Source organism: Poecilia latipinna, unplaced genomic scaffold, assembly GCF_001443285.1.
Source record: "Poecilia latipinna isolate Pla-1442-1.1 unplaced genomic scaffold, P_latipinna-1.0 Scaffold4507, whole genome shotgun sequence".
In the NCBI taxonomy this organism is placed as follows: Eukaryota; Metazoa; Chordata; class Actinopteri; order Cyprinodontiformes; family Poeciliidae; genus Poecilia; species Poecilia latipinna.
In genome coordinates this window covers 1-20,151 of record NW_015117123.1, presented here as the reverse complement: position 1 = coordinate 20,151, position 20,151 = coordinate 1, and the positions used below count along the sequence as shown (strand labels likewise).

Below are 20,151 nucleotides of genomic sequence, written 5' to 3'. Positions count from 1 at the left end.
TTCACTAATGTTCTCTAATAAACCTTTGAGGTTTTCGCAGAACAGCTGGAGTCGTACTGAGATTAAATTACACACAGGTGGAGTTTATGTACTGATGAGGTGCAGGAAATGGTCGGACTGGATTCTATTTAGGGGTAGCAGATGAAAGGGGGGAGAAAGCATATCACAACTTTTTTTTTAGGTTCTTTTCGTTATAGAAAGGATGTTTGAAAATCGTGCATCGTTTCCATTTGAATCTACAATTATAAGGTAATTGGTTTTGGTCTGTCGCATGCGATCCTGGCGAAATCAACTGAAGTGTGTGGATGGTAACCTTTTGCAAGACACTTCATGTGTTAAGTTGCATCTATTTTCCCCCCCTGACAGCTCCTTCTGTAAATGCTGCTGCCTTTTTCTCAAGTTCACAACAGTTTGCTTGTAGCGATGCTTTAAAGGTCTTTAAATAAAGAAGTCTGTTGTAAATGATTTCTGTCTGCCTGAGCTTCTTGTTTGTCTGTGTATCTTTGCTGGCGTCTGTCTCCTGCCAGACGAGAACTGGGGCCAGAACACCTGGCTCACACCACAAAGTGCTTCCCACTGCCCTAGATTTTCTGCCCAGAGCGGTGTCAGTGTTGGGTGTGTGTGACCGTCCATGGTTAATTGAACAAATTTATGTAAAAAAAAACCCAAAAAAACAAAAGAAATATGATTCTGAAAGTTCTCAGTAGTATTACTCATTTTCTTTGCTTTGAATTGGACTCGGATAATCCGCTGGAGTGATGAATGATCTGAAGGTATCAGTTTCAGTAAACGGCTGAGTTGGCGCTGTCATTTCCCAAACTTTGAGCATACGCACAATTTTTCAAGTCTCCTCTCACCTCTCTGGTTAAGCTCAACATTGGGGTTGTAGTTTCGCAATCACGCCTCAAGCTTCCCGCGAGCACACACACACACACACACACACATACATATCAACTAAGACACACACACACACACACAACACTCCTACGTCTATCAGCTTGGCAAATGAAGTGAGATCTTTCAATATGACAACCACAGGGGAAAAGAGAAGTAAGAGAGTCTGCAACCACAGAGAAAGATAGAACAAGCGGGAGGCGAGAAACGTGAGCAGGTGTTTCTCTGTCGATACTTCTGTAGCAGCTGCAACAAAGACCTTCGTCTGCGCCGTCTGCTTCCTCTCAGCCCTCTGTCCTCTCCTGGCTCAGGATGTTTTCTTGCTTTTAAGCTTCTTTTGTCCCACGACGTGCCTGCGCACCAGGTTAGCCAAATGGGGTGCACATTTTTTTGCGCTGTGCGTGCTGCACACCAAAGCGAGGACCCCAGTGAGCCCCATCTGGATCTGTCTAAGCTCTTGCCCATCTGTAAGCAATAAGCGCTCTGACTGCAGTTTTCTGCTGCTTGTCCATGTGCAGTGCCTTGCAAAAGTATTCTTAGCCCTTTGTCACGTCGAAACCACAAACTTCACTGTATTATATTGGGAGTTTATGTGACAGACAAACTATAAGGGGATGAATACAAATGTTCACTGCAGTAGAGATTTTAAACACCCTGACTTGTTTTCCTCCTCCTTCGCAAGATTACTTTTCTTTGTGTTGGTCAATCACACTGCAAAAAACACAAAATCTTGCTAAGTATTTTTCTGTCTGATTTCTACTGCAAATATCTTTGTACACTTGAAATAAGTCAAAACTATCAATCAATCAAATTTTATTTGTATAGCACATTTCAGCAGCAAGGCATTTCAAAGTGCTTTACATAATTAAAATAAAAACTGCATGTGACATTGAATAAACAGTGAGAAAGAGAACAGTTAGCAGCTAACTACTAACTAATAAGCAACTTTTCAGCAAGAGATACCTTGTCTTAAGTTAATGATTCCTTAATATTGATGAAAAAAATACTCGTTATAAGTGAAACAATCTCTCTGTGGAACGAGTCACTTTTCCCGTATTAGAAGTTAAACTGCACCAATATTTAATTCCAAGTTATAATGTAAATAAGGTATTTGAACTCAAATCTGGACCAGTTTGTTTTTGCAGTGTGTAGAAAAACTGAAAAAAAACATTGATTTTTGTGGCTACAACGTGACAAAATGTGGAAAAAGTGCAACCGGTATTAATACTTTAACAAGGTACTGTGATGCTCTTCAGTGAAGTATGTGAAACCAGCCCATGTTGAATCTTCAGCGCTCTCTTGTGTCACTGGTGTAGGCGACAACGGGGTCTGCCTGGACCTGAGCTTTAACAGGGAGCTGCTCCACCGATCTGACATAAAGGACCCTCCACCCGGCTCACCTGGGCCAGAGGGCCAGCTGCAGACAGTCCTTGCAGGCCCAGATGGCGACCCACCTCCCACCCACAGACCGTACCCCATCCCGTTAAACCGCACCGATATCAACCCAATCAGCCTCACCAATGGCCACAAGATGCCCCTCCTGGGCCTTCCTCACGGAGCACAGCCGCCCCTCAGCATGGACTCCTTCCACGACGCCGCCTCCCAGATGACCCAGCCCGTCATGTACAGCCTGGGTCACCTGCTGGGGGGAATCAATCACCAGAACGGCGTCCCGCACCCACATAGCCAGCCCTTTCCGCTGACGCCCCTCGAGGCCCTGCGGGTCATGCGGGCGGACGGAGAGTCCGGGGCGCCGCCCGGAGCCGTGTACCCCTGCGGCCACTGCAGGGTGCTCTTCCTGGACTATGTCATGTTCACCATCCACATGGGATGCCACGGCTTCCGCGACCCGCTCGAATGCAACGTCTGTGGCCACCGCAGCCGGGACCGTTACGAGTTCTCCTCCCACATAGCCCGCGGCGAGCACCGCCTAGAACTCAAGTAGACTGCGTTCATGCACACAAACGGTCACCGCCATGGAGACAGACAGCGACTTAGTCATACAAGTAGCTGGTAGTATTAGAAATGAAAGCATAAAGTGGCGGCTCTGTCTGTCCTCGGCGTTTGTTAAAGTGTGTGTGAGTATAAACGTCGTGGGAGTGTGGCGGCTGTTCTTAGTCATCCATCTGAAAAGATGGCCTGTAAAGAGTTATTGCAGGAGCATTTCTACTCCTCAGCATGCATATATTTGTACGTAACGAGGTTGTCTTTTTGCATAAAGCCGCGTGTTCCCACTCACACAAAGCAGCACAAAATACTGTATTTATGCTGTACCTACTGTTTTATTTTGTCTGTATAAAGATGTAAGAAAACTAAAAAAATAAAAGAGCGGTTCTGTCATCACACACAAGCTGCAGAGCGTTTAGAGATGTTCAAGTTTGCCAATACTGACTGCAGAAAAGAAAAAAAAAAACAACAAAAAAAACCATCCTATTATCTCGAAGGTCACATGTCTCTTTTTTTAAGGCTGTGGTTTTCAGAGATCTGCAGTTCACGGCTTCAAAGGACACCACTCTGCACAATGTGCTGGTTTCTCACTCCAGAATAATATACTCATTTAGCGTTCCCACGAGGTAGAGAAGCCTCAGTTTTACTGCTCGAAGCACAGAACCGAATCACTTTTTTGTTGCTGCAAGATAAGGGAAACTATTCCAGTGCCTTCAATGTAAATGAGTTACTGGATCGTCCCACTGATGCCTGACAGGTGTCAGATCTTACACTTGACTATTTCTAAGACGAGAAACTGGTTATATTTCACATCAGACGTCTCTCCGGGTCGTCACGATCTCGGGACGCATTGCTGAGGACTCTCGGTCTAAATGAACAACAGCTAACTCGTTATTCAGTTAGGAAAGGACGAGAGAAGGCACACAAATTAATTTCAGTCAGCAGTTTCTCCTTCCTCCTCATTCTCGCCTCACCCACAGAATGAATAGTAACAGTAATCCCCACAGCATGATGCTGCCACCATCATGCCAGTAAAACTCCAGATAATGGGAATTTATCTGTGTGTAGGGCAAAAAAAAAAATGCATTGAAAAATGAGGGTTTTGTGGGAATTTTCAACATGACACACTTTTAAAAACTTCCGCTGACGACCAAAATGTGCAGTGGGGAAGTTTTGGTGAACACACTCACACACACACACACAAAAAAAAAAAATTGACAAGCCACAGAACTACTTCATCATGGCCGTGCGTCGGATTGCGCGTGCGTGTGGATGCACTTCGCCCACATGGCAGTGCAGGAACTCGTTCACGCCTTGCTGGCTTTAAGACCAGAGGAGGGTGTTAGCTTCTTCCAGCTGCTACCTCACTATCTGTCCTCTCTATCAGAGCCAGTTCCCCTTTCTCTGTTTGGGTTTGAAGAGAAGTGACACTTGTGAGGCCAAACTGTCTTCACAGCTTCAATTCCACATGTCGAGTTAAAAAGCCAAGTCATTCATTACATCAGCACGGCTTTGCTGCTTCTCTTTTCCCAAGCACAAGACGATGAATTCAAGGCATTCGTCTTCTGGGTAAACGGTACACAATACCGAGTAAATAAACTCTGACTAAAGCGGATGTAATTGCCCGTTCATGGAAGTGTGAGTGGCATTTTTAATGAAGTAATGTGTTATTGAGTATTGAAGGGATGTGCTTGTGCCAAAAAGTCCCATTCCCAACATAAAACCCAGGGTTAAGAAGTTGGACTCAGTACATTCAGAAGATGTCGGGTTTTTAGTGACATCTACTGACTGATGCCTGGGACTCACGCGAGGTACTCAGAAGAGACGTTACAAAGCAAAAACGAAACAAATTATCTGTGATGTAGAGCTGGCTGGCTGAAACAGATGAGAAGACAAGTAGTTTAGGTCCATTACCCTTTGCTAACGATACTAGACGGAAGATTGGTGAAAGAAATGAAGTGAAAAGAGCGCCTATGGTTATTTATACCGACTTCCATCAAACCCAACCTGACCATGTTCTAGTTTCAAGTTGGGAAACCCTTGGTCAGTTTTTGCGCTCAGTAATCAGGCAAGCCACTAAAAGCACTACAAGCAATTAGCAAAGTACATGCCTGCATATGCATTAAAACAAATAAAGGAAAAATTTGATCATTTTTAAATGTATTTTTTTTGCATGTGGAAGATTTAGTGAGATTCAAACTACAGTAAGCGCAACTTTACTATGATTCAAGTACACAAAATTTTGAGATGAAGGTTGATGAGAATCTTGTTTTTCCTTTTTTTTATTTCTGGTTTTAGGAAGCCATTTTGCTTACTTGTCTGACTTTGATTTTTTTTTTCTTTTACTCCAAGAATCCAATTCAAATAAATAAGGCTTTCTACACTTTTTTGTGACAACCAATAAAAAATAAATCTAAACATTTGCTGCTTTAGAGCAAAAGTTGAATACAAGTTTTTTGTGTAATGAGTTGTACACAAACAACTCATTATTTTCTTGTGCGGTGCAATACCTTTCCAAATAATTAAAAGGAGATTATTATAAAGTGAAGAAGAATGCAGTTATACCAGGGATGCTTGTGTTTATTGTTTCCCCATGGAAGCCCTTAAGGGCCAAAAGAAAAAAACAATATTCACTGATTACTTATGTGTCATTTTAGTTGTAGATCATGTAATAAAGATAAATATATGTCAATAAAAATGTTTTGTTTACAAAAGGCATTCATAATTGATTCAAAGTGTCTTTAATTACTTCATTATTGTCTGCTGCAGCACCTAGTAAATCTGTTTTATTAGTAATAAATTAGCGATTTTAGCAGTGAACCTTAACTGTCACAGCTGTTCAAGTGAATGCAGTTGTTCTGAATTTGTCTTGCAGGGCAGAATAGAAAATCAAATGTTGGGGTTTATCGGAGTGGGGTGCTTCTTATTTCAGCCTCAGCTTTTCATATTGTTGTAATTTTTGTAGACCTGTTTGCCATTGTCTGCCGTTCTGACCATGTTTGAGATGTTTTGTAGGTGCATTGACAACATCTCAAAAAATCTACTCGTACTGTTCGGTATGAAAATGTGGTTTTATTGCTCCAATAATATTCCAAATTTTATGTCTGAAGGTGTCTTACTAATTTTTGTTTGATCAGGGTTCAGATATGTGTTATATTTGACTGGGGATAATTGGGCTTAGAGACAAAATAAATCAAGGATATAAACCAAACTTTTGACAAAATTCTAAACTTCTTTTGTTAAAATTACGAATCAGACATGAGCATTCCATGAGTATTTATCACCACAATTAATTCGATACAGAAATTGTTTTAAGAAAATGGCCCACGGTTTGTTTGAGCATGAAATGATAGGCTACAAACAACGGTAACCAAGTAACATTAATCTATGGTGCACTCCAGCAAAGGAATAAGGGAAAATAAAATACAAACATTGTTTTAAGATATACCATGGTTTAAAGATTTACCTAAAATAATTTATATATATATATATATATATATATATATATATATATATATATATATATATATATATATATATATATATATGTATGTTACTTTCCACGTTATGACATTATAGCCCATTGGGGAGAAAGCCAGCTTCAGCCCGAATGGTGAAATACCGGAGAAATATCTTGCAATTGCATTCTTACAAAGTCCAGCAGATGGCGTTGTTTCTTCACAGTTTATTAAAAAAAAAAAAAGCAGTCAACGGTTTTTGCTGCTTGAGCTAAATTATTTTAACAGAGCAATTGAGCGATGGGTGAAATGTATGATTTTATCTAGTTGAAAGACATATAGAGCTATGAGCTTAAAATGTTAAGATAGAAAATTGATTCAGATCCCAAGTTGATGCCTTTGCAGGACAAATTGTGAGCATGCGCACTGCATCTGTTCTGAGGACGGGAGGAGGACATCACGGTAAAACGTAGAAGCTGCGAAGCAGCGCAATTTTTTACACGCCGAGATTTGGTTTCACCGCTGCGGCAAAAACACTCCCGTGCTTCTGACGCGGCAGATGACTATGCCCGGTACAGCGTTAAAGTGCCGGATGTCTACCTGACAGGCCTGGCCGAGGTCTGGGCCGTTACTCGGGAGGAGAAATTTATTTCTTCATATGGGAGAAGCATGCGGGAAATGGTCGGAGGCTGCTGCGTGTGTTCAGACGAGCGAGGCTGGGCTGAGAACCCGCTGGTGTACTGTGATGGACACGGCTGCAGCGTCGCCGTTCACCAAGGTAACATTTAGCCGCCGTTAGCTTATAATTAGCGGGCAGCTGTGGTCGCTGAGCCCGGCGGCTGGAAGCGGCCAGCGGCGCTCAGAGGACGGCAGGTCTCTGAGGTAGGCTCGCTCTGTGTACGTGCGTGTTGCGAGCGTGTGGGAGGGGTAGGCAGGGTAGCAGGCAGGCGTGCTGTTTGTTGTGAACGCTCAGGGCCAGGCAGGCTTGCTGACATCAAGGAAGGATGGATGGTGCCTCCATGACCGGTCCGTGTGTGGCTGATCATGACACGCAACCAGTTTTCACCACAAGCCAGCCCCGGTGAGGCCCGCCGGCTTGGACACTTGCTTTGTTTTATTTACCTCGTATAATTGGGCGCAGCTAACTCCCAGGATCATATATCCATGGAGTAAATCGTCAGACTTGATTCTGCGATGTTTATTATTTACAGAGCCTGGCAAAAGTATTCACTTCTTGAACTTTTGTTTTATTCTTCACATTGCAACCGCAAAGTTGGAACAGACCAACACGACGTAGTGCAGAATTGTGATGTTGTAGAAAAGAAATGCATGCAAGGTGTGCTTTTTATTTTGTTTGTTTGTTTTGTTTTTACATTCAAGCTGTTGTTTGAAGGCCTCAGTTAGTGAACATCACTGAGACCAAAGAACATAGCAGACAAGTTAAAACTACAAATACTGAGTTTTTGAGCACTTTGAGTAATGTATAACAATGTACCAGTTTCATGAGGATCCACATAAACTATCAGACTCATCTGGCTGTAAGGAGATAATAATCAGAGGAGGAGCCAAGAGGCCCACGGTAACTCTGGAGGAGCTTTAGATATCCACAGCTCAGATAGGACGATTTGATGGGAGGACAACTATGGAGGAAAACATGCAGGAACAGATCTGAGACTCGGTCAGGTTTGGACTGCGGGTCTGTGAACATCAATTTTCAAGTCTTGCCCCAGATTGGGCTCTAATGCATCGACATGCCTTCGTTTACCTGCTCTGTTCTCTGTATTTCTGTCATAGTCCTGCTGGAAGGTGGAATTGTAATAGGATTTTCCACAAAATGTTGTTTCAGTCAGATTTGAATACAGATGCGCTCCACTTTTTCCAGGTTTTATGTTCGTATGGAAAATAAAAGCACATACAACCCAAGATTATGGACTTCTCTGTGTCCTCTAACACAAATTACAGTAATAACACTGAAGATTATGGCTGCCAAATGACAACGTGAACACTTTGCAAGGCACTATGAGATAAATGGAGTTTTGTCTCTGAAGTGACCAAGAAGTGCTTAGGTTTTATGATAGATGAGTTAAAGGCTGAAATAGCTTTAAAGTTTATGGCTGAGATGAAAGCGCCCTATAAATATGAATGAGATGTTTATGAGGATTATTAAAACCAAACTGCATCCTGTAGGAAGAAGAAACATGTCTTCTGCTGTGGATAAACTCAACAAAGACTATTACAGAAGAGCTATGAAGCAGCAGAATGGAAATAGTTTTAAATACAAAAGGGATTTATTTTTAAAATATGTGGAAGTTGCTTTTTTTTTTTTTTTACATTCTTACATCTTGTAATTTACCAAGATTCATAAGTTCACTTCTTCTTGATGTGCCAGACAACATTCTGTGAAATCAATTAGCCTTCTTCAGTACATTTAGTTGTTTTTACACATCTTTAGGATTTTGTAGTAATAAATGCTGACATTTTAACGTTTCACTCGTTGGTCAAACGGTTACAGATATTTTGAGTGATTTTGAGGTTTTGTTGGTGTGGCTGTGGGTCAGTGGAAAAAGTAATCTGGAAATGACTACAAAAAAAGAAATCAAAATAAGATTTTTGGTTTAATTTTAAGCTAATGGATCATTTATCACTTCCTTTTAATAATCAGGTAGAAATATATTTTTGTGAGCTCTATAAAAGCTGCACAGAATCCTGAATTATAATCAGCATTGCAATGGGAGTTTATGCAATATCATAATAACGTTTATGTTGAAGACAATAATTTATTTAGCCAGTCGAACAGATTTTCACTCACTTTAATGTTGACACCTGACGGTATTTTTGGTGATGGAGATGCTGAAACACGACTGTATAGCCCAAGTGGTGGAGATCTTTCCTTTTTTATTATTTGGACTTTGAATCAACTCTCACTGGGGGTTAAGCAAGTTTCTGACATATTTTTTTGTCATTTGTAATTTATTTTCAAGAGAAATAAGCAAGAAAAAAATGCCTTAAAATCAGATTAAGTATGAAGATATCAGAGATTTTATTTTTATCGCCCAGCCACATCTCCAACTTCTCCACAGGACATTTTTTTTTGTCATTTAGGTTCCTTTTTTTTCTTTTTTTCTTTTTTTGTTACTTAAATGTGAAGCACCATATTTTCCAGATATTGTGGAGATAATACTGCTTGTCTCAAAATTCAGATTGAATTTAAGATTGTCCCCAAGTCTTTGAACAAATATTATTTTATACGGCAAATTAGTTTATGATTAGGAAGCATTTCTTTTTTTTTTAAGCATTTCTTTTAGAGCATATTCTCCTCATCTTGTCAAAAATGTGTTTTTAATTAGACTGAAGAAGGGAAAAAAAAAAAGCAGGAAAATAGAAGTCACTTGGTTTTGTTTGTGCGTTTGTCCCAGCGTGCTACGGCATTGTCCAGGTTCCCACCGGCCCGTGGTTCTGTAGGAAGTGTGAGTCACAGGAACGAGCAGCACGAGTAGTGAGTATGCCAACATGTCTCACTCTTCCCATCTCACCTGCAATGACTGATTTTTCCGCTCACAGTGAGCTCTGCTGTCTCCTCTTTTGCCTCAGAGATGCGAACTGTGTCCCCACAAGGATGGAGCCCTTAAAAGGACAGACAGTGGCGGTGAGTCTCTGTCCACCTTAATTCTCCCGACGTTTCTCTGAGATCTCCATCAGTGCGCCTGAAACAGATTAAAGACCTCCATAAAGGGCCTTGTCATCTTCCTCTAATCTCTCTGCTGCTCAGGCTGGGCCCACGTTGTGTGCGCGCTCTACATCCCTGAGGTGCAGTTTGCCAACGTTCTCACCATGGAGCCCATCATCCTGCAGTATGTCCCACATGAGAGATACCTCAAGGTACAAAACATGCACGTCTAAGTGGAAAACCTGCATTAGTGCTGCATTGGAGAGCAGAGCTTTATCTGAAATCTGAGTGTTAGGATATACTGGTTAATCCCTGAGATTAGAGTCCAGTGTGCTATGCCATCTTTAATCTGCTGTGCATATTTTACGTTTTGAAGGGAGGGGGTTTTCCTTCAAAAAATAATCAAACTGGGTCTAAAAAAAAGAAAGAGAAAATGACCTATAAAAAAAAAAACAATCAAAGGAGCACATTTTTTTGTGCAGAAACTGGGAGTAAAAGTTATTTTTGTTTTTGCAGGAGACTCGTATAAACTGAACAAGTGTTAGAGAGATGGTTCCCAAAACCAAGTAATTCACTTTTTGCAGTCAAATAAAACTTTATGCTTCTGCAGGATGAGTTGAGTGGAGAACTAAGCTCCTTTTTACTTTGTTGTTTAGAGATGCACAGATCAGAGCTTTTATAATTAACTTTGATTGTCTAAAAATGGCTGAATTATAGAGCTGTCTCTCTTTGTATCACTCCAGATTATTGATCAAAATTCTCTGTGCATATAAACCAGAATAAAATTAATTACAGCATATCTGTTTTACTGCTTACTGACCAATTTTAACTTGCTAACTTTTTTTTTTCATATTTTCCATTCACTGGCTTTCTTATCAACACTTATTTACAAATCCCTAGATGTTGCAGCAGCTGCATATTTCTGTCAAACAGGGTAAAACAAAAGACAGTTTTGCTTTATGGAGGCCAGAGATTAGAAAATCATACAGCTTGGTTTTATCATGACACGGTGGTGATAAAAGTGTGTTGTAGTTGAAAAGAAGAAGCTTCGGCAAAGGAAAAGATAAACTGGGTCAAAGCAAAGAATGTCTAGTTGCTGATCACAACATCTACCTTCTTGGCACCAAAGGAAAACTAACTTTCCTAACTAAGTTTCTGCTCAGAAGGAGAGTTTAGCAGAGGTAGAAAATGAAAATATGCTGCTGTCCTTTCCAGACGTCTAAACTGTGTTGGTTGGCTGTCGTTCTTGACCAACAAGAACAGCAGCATTTACTCTGTTCAAATGCAAAATTCACTAATTTACTGTTAAAATTCCAATACTTTCATTCAAGACCATTAAATTATTACATATAGAGAGTCTAAGATTAAAGCAAGAGATTTTTAAATTGTTGTTTGGCCTGTTTTTTTGTTTTTTTTTTTCATTTTTTTATGTGGATGGCGAGAGGGTGAAGATAAAACTCATGTCCCTCTGAGAGAAACCATAGGTGATTGATGTTATAGCATGAGTTTCCTCAGCCCTGTTGTTGTGTGTGTCATGGTTTGTTGTGAAGTTTCAGTAAAAAGTATGGCTGATGGATAAACGCCATGTGGTCTCGAGACACACCGCTACAGCTACCTATACTGCAGAAGGCTCCATTTTGCACAGTAAAATGTGCATAAATAGTATTTTAAAATACTTTACTGTCACCTGGACGATCAACAGGAACTGGATTGGAAAAGAATTAAGTAATTTTAATTTGGGCAGTAACTCTAGTTAAATAATTGTATATATCTGTTGATTTTTAACCAATAGTTTGTTTTGGACGTTTGAGTCATTGATAAAACTTGAAGATAAAACCTCTGTCATTTCAGAGCTGTTTTGGCCTCTGAACCCTTTGTGATCCATGGTTCTAACGCAAGTTACTCTTCTGATCCAGAACAATCTTATTTTGGGAGATTGGCATGACAGAGTTGGTTCAAATGCAAGGAAAGCACTGAAATGGCCACGCTGAGGAACTGGAGGCTAATTTCAGCTTTATGTCATCAATCAATTGATTTGATTGATTTCATGATGTCTCCACTTTTATGTTACTAATTTAATTTCAATAAACGTGTCGCAGTGTTCGGGTCACAGATTCAAACTCGGATCAAGTCTATCGAGTAAAACAGAAGCAGAAAGAAAGTGCGTCTTATGTAATCTGCCCCTCTCATATTCCAAGACGACGGAATAAACAGTAAATATTTAATATCTGCTGTGGCCCATAGACTGGGAATGATGTTGTTTTCGAGCAAATTCCCTTCTTATTCAGCTTTGATTTTATGGACATACAAGTGTTTTAAATCACTTTCATTGGATGCTGTTGCACAAAAGTTTGGTGCCAATTTATTGTTGGATAACTAAAAACTTTCACTAATTTTTTAAATGTAAATGTAAGTGAGTTAATAAGCAGACTGCTCTCTTGAATCTACATTATGTAGGATTTTTATTCTGTTTTTTGTTTTTTAAAAACAAACAAGATTTTTATGTTGGTCACATAAATGTTGCCCCACACATCTATGCAGTGACTCAAATGTTGAAAAACCAGTGGCTAGCACAACACATGATGTGTATTGTATTATTCACTCTTACCTTTATTCTGTATTGAATTTTTTTTTTCATACTTTGTTGCTGTGCTCCCACCTACACATCCTGTAAAAGCCCTAAGCTGAGTGTGTCGAGGTCACGGTGACTGTTGTTCTGGGAACTCTGGAAGATTTCCAGTTGAAGCAGATGTAGGCTGGAGCAGCGTGAAACAAAGATGCACATTTACCATCAAAAAAGAAAAAAAAAATCCTCTGTATTCATTAGATTTAACTTGGTGTCACCTGTTGCTTCTCCTATACTCCTTAAACATACAGTCTTTAATGGCCGGCTGATTGTGTACAGTTCTGATAAACTTGAGTTAAGATACTTTGGTTCAATTTCATTATTAACACAAACATTTCTGACAAATATAACACAATATAACTTGTTTAATTTAAAACCAAGATCCACCAGCCAGGCTTTTCCTGTCAGTTTTTTTCATGGCAGTTTTCTTTGATTAGCTCACCTGCAGATTCAGATTTTGTGGATAGTATTTTTTCCTCCTAAGACTGTAACACATTATACTGGAAAAAAGGGGATTTATGTTGTTTTGTTTTTGATTTATGAAGCATGTGTCCCTATACATTTGTTTGATTTTAGTGGGATATAGTAGTTTATTTGTTCCTTAGTAGGGAAATTCATTAGAAAAACTGATGGAGCGCACTGAGTTACACAGCTTAAAAACCAATAACTAAAACTTAAATACAAATTCAAAAATCTAAAGAATTTCCTTGTGCTTGTTTTGTTTAAATTATGTTTTAATATTTTACAAATATTAATAAAAATATCAACAGCTTATTGATAAACTCAAAAAACTGCATTTAGGCTCATGTTTGTTGATGGACCTGAAATTTTGTGAATTCTTGGTTTTGCTGCATTAATGCAAATCTAATGTTAATTTCCTGATGGTGAAAAATGAACTGAATCTAATCTCTTTAGATTAATTTGATTCCTGCTGCTTAGCTTAAATCTCTGCATTGATTGTTAATCTCTAGTTGGCTGTATAAAACACATGCTGCTTCTATTAGCTTGTTAGTAGTTTTAAAACTATAATACCTCAATAGAAGTACTACCTTATACTTATTTATACTTCATAAATCCAATCATAATTGGATTATTTTCTTTTTGTCAGCCAAACAGTGTAGCAATCTTTCTTTAGCCAGACGACCAGCAGTGTGTAGCAACAGGTGGGGAGGGGCCAGCATTTCAGTACTCTATGCTGCACACAACAGTAGAAATTAGTTGCTGAAACTCCAGCATCTCTTTAAAAGCATGACAGTAAATTGTAGCGGTTTTGACACCATTACTAAAAAAAAACATACAAAGAAAAATTTTACTTTTCAATCCTTAATATATATTGATGCTGGCAGTAAAAAGTTTAAGGGGGTGGACCTTTAGGAGGACTGGATGCATTTCTTCAAGACTACTTTACTAGATTGCCTGAAAGTTTGGGTCCCTGGACGGCAAATAATATTGTAGTTCATCTACAACATGTGTCGTATCGGATAAACTCTCCTAAAAGGAAATCTTAGGATCATTTTGGAAATCCAGTGCCTTTGATGTGCGCACGTGCGTGCATGTGTGTGTGTGTGTGTGTGTGTCTATGCCTACATATAAATACACATGTGTGAGTGTTTGAGGGCCCGGTTTCATATTACTGTCAGCTACAGTAAATTGTATGCAGCTTTGCCCCGTCAGAGCCATTCATCCAGATTTTTTGCAGCCTGCATTCCTAGACAGCCTCACAATGGACAGCGAAAACTTGAGAAGCCACTCTTCCCTTTTACATGCTCGGTGCGGCTGTGTCTCCGGCTTTTCACTGCACGAGCGTCATCCTCTGAGAGCGAAACAGAGAGCTCTGTGGGATGTGGGGAATGGAGGGAAAAGGGAGAGAAAGAGCAAACGGAGACGGCTGGAGTGAAAAAGGTGAAGAGCCTGCTGTTCCTTTGTCTCGCACCTGTTGCTAGGCCTCTCCTGCCCCCTGCCAGCCTGCCCTGCTTGCTAAAGGAACGCTGACGGACAAGTACAAAGCTTGCTCATTTCATCTCGTGCAGGCCCACATGTACAGTTGAAACCAGATACTTGCATATGATGTTTGGAGAGTCGCATAACCTTTCTTTATCCTCCCTCCGTGGCTTAACATCAGACTAAACATTTCCCATTTTAGGGATCATGAAGGAGGAGTTCGATTTAATTCGGAGGTTAAAAATGAACTAAGAGTTCAGTCGTATTCAATGCATTGAGAAGAGGCCCGTCTTTTATTTGTCTTGCTGTGATACTCCAATCTTAAATATGTTTTCATTGACTGGAAAGCACAACAAAAATGAAGTTTTTCGAACCTCCACTCGTGTGTAATTTATTTAATGTGCTTGACTTGGTGATAAAGCTTCGGAAATCAATAGATTTTTAAAAAAATATTCTGATTTGTTGAATGAGTCTGCCTTTTACTTAATTTGAGAAAACCCAGATGATGATGTCATGACTTTGTAAACATCTTATTGGTTAATTCCAAATAATTGTTTTAAATTGAGGCATACCTGTGAATATATGTCAAGCCCACATCTCAGCACACAAAACACAAATAAAGAAATTAATAATTTTGGACCTCTATAGGTCTTGTTTAGCTATGAGTTCAATTTCCTTATGTCTGAAGGTTCCACATTCTTCTTTTTAGATAATTATATCCAAGTAAAAACAGTTCGGGAATGTTCAGCCACGATACTTTCCAGGGAGGAGACGGGTTGTGTCTCAGACGATCTTTTATGAAATGTGCCAAATCATTATAAAAGCCAAATATTGCAACTAAGTAGACTGATTATATTGGCCATTTCTACATTTGGTTGAAAATGAGAAACATTCTTCCATCAGTGAAGTACAGAGGTGGCACCATCATGGTGGGGGTGGGTGGGTGTTTTGGAACTGGTTCACTTCATAGATGGCTACATGAAAAAAGAAAATGTTGAAGCAACATCTCAAATCATCAGGCAGGAAACTGGAGCTTGACCGCAAGTGGGTGTTTAAAATGGACAATGAGTCTGATCATATCAGCAGATTAGTTACAAACTGCTTTGACCGTCACCCTCAATATCTTGATTTTTATGATTATTTATGTAAAATGTACTTTTTTGAGCTCTGTATCATCCTGTAATGTTACAGACGGCGCCTAAACGCTTGATCCCACAAAGCGCCGCCTTTTGCATGACGCTCTTCCTCGGAGCTGCAAGCTTCTGCCTCATAGAGCCCTTCTTCCCCCATTTCTCCCCCATTCAACTCCTCCAAACTAGCGTCAGCAGCAATTAGCAAACAGCTGGTGGGACTGCAAGTCTGCTGAGCTTATCATATGAACCACTTTGTAGTCCAGCGGTCCTCAAGATGGTTATAAACGGCATAATTAGAAGCATTGTGGGAAAGAGTAGGAGCTTATTGAGAGAGAGACCCAATTTCAAGATGTCAAATTACGTAGTAAAATGTGTTGTTATATATTTACAGCATTTTTATTACAACCAAAGGTAACCTGATTGTGCTATAGAAATGGCACTGTGTGCCAGGAAAATGCATGGTACTGCCCCTTTAAGGACAACAGAGTCAACATGACACAACACAGTCCCACAGAAAATTTCGTGGGCAGAGCTGAAAAGACTCAGTTACACCTGTTCTTTTGAAGTTTCTTTACTCTACTGGGAGAGGCTTGTCAAAGCATCTAAACCAATCCGTAACGATTAAAAATCAATACTACCAAAATACCAGGGATCCAAATGTAAACATTTTCATTTAAAGAACGTTGAGCTTTGGCAATTTAGCAAAAAGAAATCCTCTTGGTACTCTTCACTGACCAGGAAAAGTTCAGTCTTAACGTTGGACAGTGAAGGGAATCGTTCTCCTGATGCATTCATTGTGTGGATGGGAGCACCAAAAATATTTAAAGGTGATGACAGACGATCCAGTCTCCCTAAACATCTGGTGAACAGTTCTGCCGTATCAAACCCTGAAGAAACAATTTTGTTTTAAACCCTCATCTGCTAAACATCCTAATCCGTTACATTAGCGCTTTAATCTTTTATTTGGTGCAACTCCCTTTTATGTGTTTGCTCTGGTCACGTTGGTATAAACACTGCACATGGCTGTGAATTCTGAATCGTATTTCTGTCTTTCTCTGGTGTCCTCTGCCGCCCAGACGTGTTACATCTGCGAGGACCACGGGAGGGAGAGCAAGGCGGCCTGTGGAGCCTGCATGACCTGCAACAGGCAGGGCTGCAGACAGGCTTTTCACGTCACCTGGTGAGTGATGAGCATCGTCATCATGTTTGCGTTTGATGTTCGGCGTCTGGTGGGGTTCTACGAAAGGAAATGACAAAAGACGTAGACAAAACATCAAATATTTTGATGCTTTAAAATAGCGATTCTCCTTCTCTGCTGCAGTACCGCATTCATTCTTTTGAATACGTTGTGTACTTTTTCTTGTAGCTCCGTCGCTTACAGTGCGTTCAATTAATGTTAACTGAGGACTTAATTGAACAGCCTTAAATTTAATACTGAAATACAATAGTTAACATTATTTCCCATTTCAGAAGAGGCTCTGGCTATCTGCTTTGCAGTCTGACTGTACCCCTGTATTTGATTTGAACTGTTATTTCTCCTTTGCTTTAAATTCAGCGACGAAACCTAGAAATGCAACAGTCGGGGGAACTTGTACCCATTTTATGATCAGCAAAAGTCTGACAGACGTCTGACCTGCAGATGACGATTTCAGCTGATGACAAGTTTTCTTGAAGAGGAGTAAATGGCATCAATTTGTTGTTTTGTTTTTGTCTAAATTGAAGAGCTGTCTTGAAATAGTTAAATTAATTTAAAAAAAAAAAGATCAACAAGGGATGAGGTTGGAGAGCTTTCTGTTTGCATCTTTGGAAATCTACAATTACTACAAGCGTCTCAAGAAGTTTTGCTGGTGACTTGCAATTGTCTAGTTTTCATATTCATCTGCTCTGACAAAACCAAACAAACCTTTTTCCAGTTAAACTCACCACTCTTTGGTGGCACCAAATTACATTGATGGCAACTCTGCTTGGTATTGAAGTTGTTACTAAGTGAAGAAGATTCAAAGTTTGCTATTGTTTGTGTAAATTAAGTAGCTTATCTATAAAGCGCCTTTCACAGACACAAAGCGTTGTACAGCATGCCATAATTAATGAATGATAAGCCGCTACTTTGTTCACATGCTTTGAAAACTGCGACGCGGCTAATACACGGCTTTCTATGAACGGGTTTCAAAAGACCGTTCTGCTGCATGAGGAAGAGGACGACACAACTTCAGGACGACTGCAGGGTTATTGAGATTGACGCCAAAAGAGAGACTGAGGAAGTGTATGCGAGGCCAGGGATGCCTGCAGGATATTATTTAAACCATCACCTCACCTGACCCACATGAACACAACCACATCCCCAACACGCACGATATGTGTGGCACACAAAACCAGAGCACCTGACCCACACACAAATACATATGCACGCGATGCACATGCCACACAGAAACGGCGACGTCGCACAGTTCCTGACCCATAATATGCCACACGAGGCTCATGGCATACAAAGAAAAAGCGTCTGACCCACACGAGGCGCAACGCACACACACAATGTGACGCATCCACACACAAATGTGTATATGCCCCACGTGATCTGTTTGTCATGAATTACACAGAATAATAAAAAAAGGAAAACAAAATCTTTTGTGTTTGCATTTGTAAACAGTCAAAATAGATAAGACTGGTGTATTCTGGGAAAAAAATGCTGTTATCATCATGTTGGCTTTAGCTAGCTTGTTGTTTAACATTTACTTAATTCATTTAGTAAGTTAACATTAGCTTTTGGGTCAAAATTAGATATAATATTGCCTCTACTCTTAATATAATCAGAATATATTTTGAAAAATGTATTTTATTTTTCTGCTTGTATCTGTGTGAGAGAGCAGTCACTTTAAAATTGGGCTTTACTAAAGTTCTAAAACACAGAAAATGACGACAGACAACATTATAAACTATCTTGAGCTTCTTGTTTAGCATCTCTACCTCCAAGCCACATTTTTTTATATGCATTACTTAAAAGTCTGTAGATCTTGCTATAACATTTCCAAAAGATTGTCAGCATGCCCAGTACACAGTATAGAGCAGTTTCTCTATACTATGTTCAGTCTTCCTGTTACCTGCTTACCGTTCACTCCGTTTATAAGTAGCAGGCTGTATTAACAGTCTTCTGTAGAAAATAGTCTTCTTTGAAATGGCTCCTCACACCTTTTTGTTTCTCTGACTTTATTTTAGGCATATCTCTGATACCTTTAATATATAACTTTGAGTCTTCTTCCCTTCATACGAATTTACAAATAAAAAAATGCTGATATTTTGGTTTTGTTCCGATGTGACGTGTCGGGCCATCCAGTTTGAGGGAGCAGCTAATTACTTGTGTACCCTCAATGACAAGTGAAGGCATAGGTGTAATGAGTTTTCCTTGAAGTCCAGATCTTAGTGCATGGACTCTTTCTCTAGCCACATAGTGCAGCCAGATCTCAGCACGCAGCACGAAGCGAAGAGAAACCTTGTCTAAAGTTCCATCTTGAAGATCATCAAACATGCAAATTTAACTCAAGTACCAGCATCAACATAACATGTTATTGAAATGAATGACGGTCAAGTGCATTTATCTTGTCGTGTTTTGAATGTTCTTAATTAAGAGACCAAATGTTGACTAGGTTGTGAAGAAATCCGGAATAAACTTGAACTCATTCGGTCATGACTGATCTCTCGGGTTCAACTGTGTTGTCTGGTTTGTGTAGAAGCTTGACTCTGACCTATGACCCTGTGCTATGCTTTGCTCAGTGCTCAGATGGCTGGTCTGCTGTGTGAGGAAGAAGGCCCAGAAGCCGACAACGTTAAATACTGTGGTTACTGCAAGCATCACTACAACAAGATGGTACAGAGAAAATCATTGTTTGTGGATATAGCCTGCTTTTCCAAGAGATTTGTGTTGCTTCTTTTTTGTCATTATTGTGATTTTTTTAATATATACAATGAATGAAAAGTTGATTTTTTTTTTTTTTTTTTTTTACAGCAGAAGAAGTTGCGCTCAAGCGAAAATGCTAGTAGCTCCTTCAGTCATCCCAGGGGGCGCTCCAGTTCTCCATCGCAGGAAAAACATCACCACCATAAACAGAGGAAGGTAAACAACTCTTTGGTCTGATTTAGTTTGAGTAACTTGGTATTTACTAACCACCTGCAATATCTCTCCCCTCAGTGTAAAGTCACTTTGTTTTTTTTCCTCTACTCTTTGACAGAGATGGATTGAAACAACTTAAGTGAAACTTTTGCTATAAAAATAGTGAGGCCAGTCGGTAATTAATGCCAATCAGTGAGATCAATAATTAAGAATCTATATAGATTATTGAAAAAGACGCAAAACAAAGCAGGAGAAGGAATGTGTTCAATCAGTTTATTTATGTAGAGCCTGATCAGTGGAGAGAAACGCTTTCCCTTTCGCAGAAATAAATCTAACATTTGAAATCAACGTGCTAGAAAATATTTCCAAGATGAAACGGA

At 39.8% G+C, this 20,151-nt stretch overlaps 2 protein-coding genes across 2 annotated transcripts; both read left to right on the top strand.

Annotated features, from left to right (window-relative positions):
• The first annotated feature begins 1,748 nt into the window (after positions 1 to 1,748).
• Positions 1,749 to 3,992, top strand: LOC106942731 (zinc finger protein Aiolos-like). Its single transcript, XM_015026068.1, has one exon. It carries the CDS (start codon positions 2,426 to 2,428, stop codon positions 2,837 to 2,839), a length of 414 nt encoding a protein of 137 aa, XP_014881554.1. The 5' UTR covers positions 1,749 to 2,425; the 3' UTR covers positions 2,840 to 3,992.
• A 2,633-nt stretch (positions 3,993 to 6,625) lies between these two features.
• LOC106942732 (protein AF-10-like) lies at positions 6,626 to 20,136 on the top strand. Its single transcript, XM_015026069.1, has 7 exons — positions 6,626 to 7,077; positions 9,716 to 9,795; positions 9,891 to 9,945; positions 10,069 to 10,178; positions 16,743 to 16,846; positions 19,435 to 19,528; positions 19,667 to 20,136. Exons 1-7 carry the CDS (start codon positions 6,969 to 6,971, stop codon positions 19,793 to 19,795), a joined length of 681 nt encoding a protein of 226 aa, XP_014881555.1. The 5' UTR covers positions 6,626 to 6,968; the 3' UTR covers positions 19,796 to 20,136.
• Positions 20,137 to 20,151: the final 15 nt, after the last annotated feature.

Coding starts and splice junctions, on each gene's coding strand:
- LOC106942731 (XM_015026068.1), top strand. CDS start 2,426: ATGCCCCTCCTGGGCCTTCCTCACGGAGCACAGCCGCCCCTCAGCATG.
- LOC106942732 (XM_015026069.1), top strand. CDS start 6,969: ATGCGGGAAATGGTCGGAGGCTGCTGCGTGTGTTCAGACGAGCGAGGC. Junction 7,078..9,715: donor CAGCGTCGCCGTTCACCAAG/GTAACATTTAGC, acceptor CGTTTGTCCCAG/CGTGCTACGGCATTGTCCAG. Junction 19,529..19,666: donor AGCATCACTACAACAAGATG/GTACAGAGAAAA, acceptor TTTTTTTTACAG/CAGAAGAAGTTGCGCTCAAG.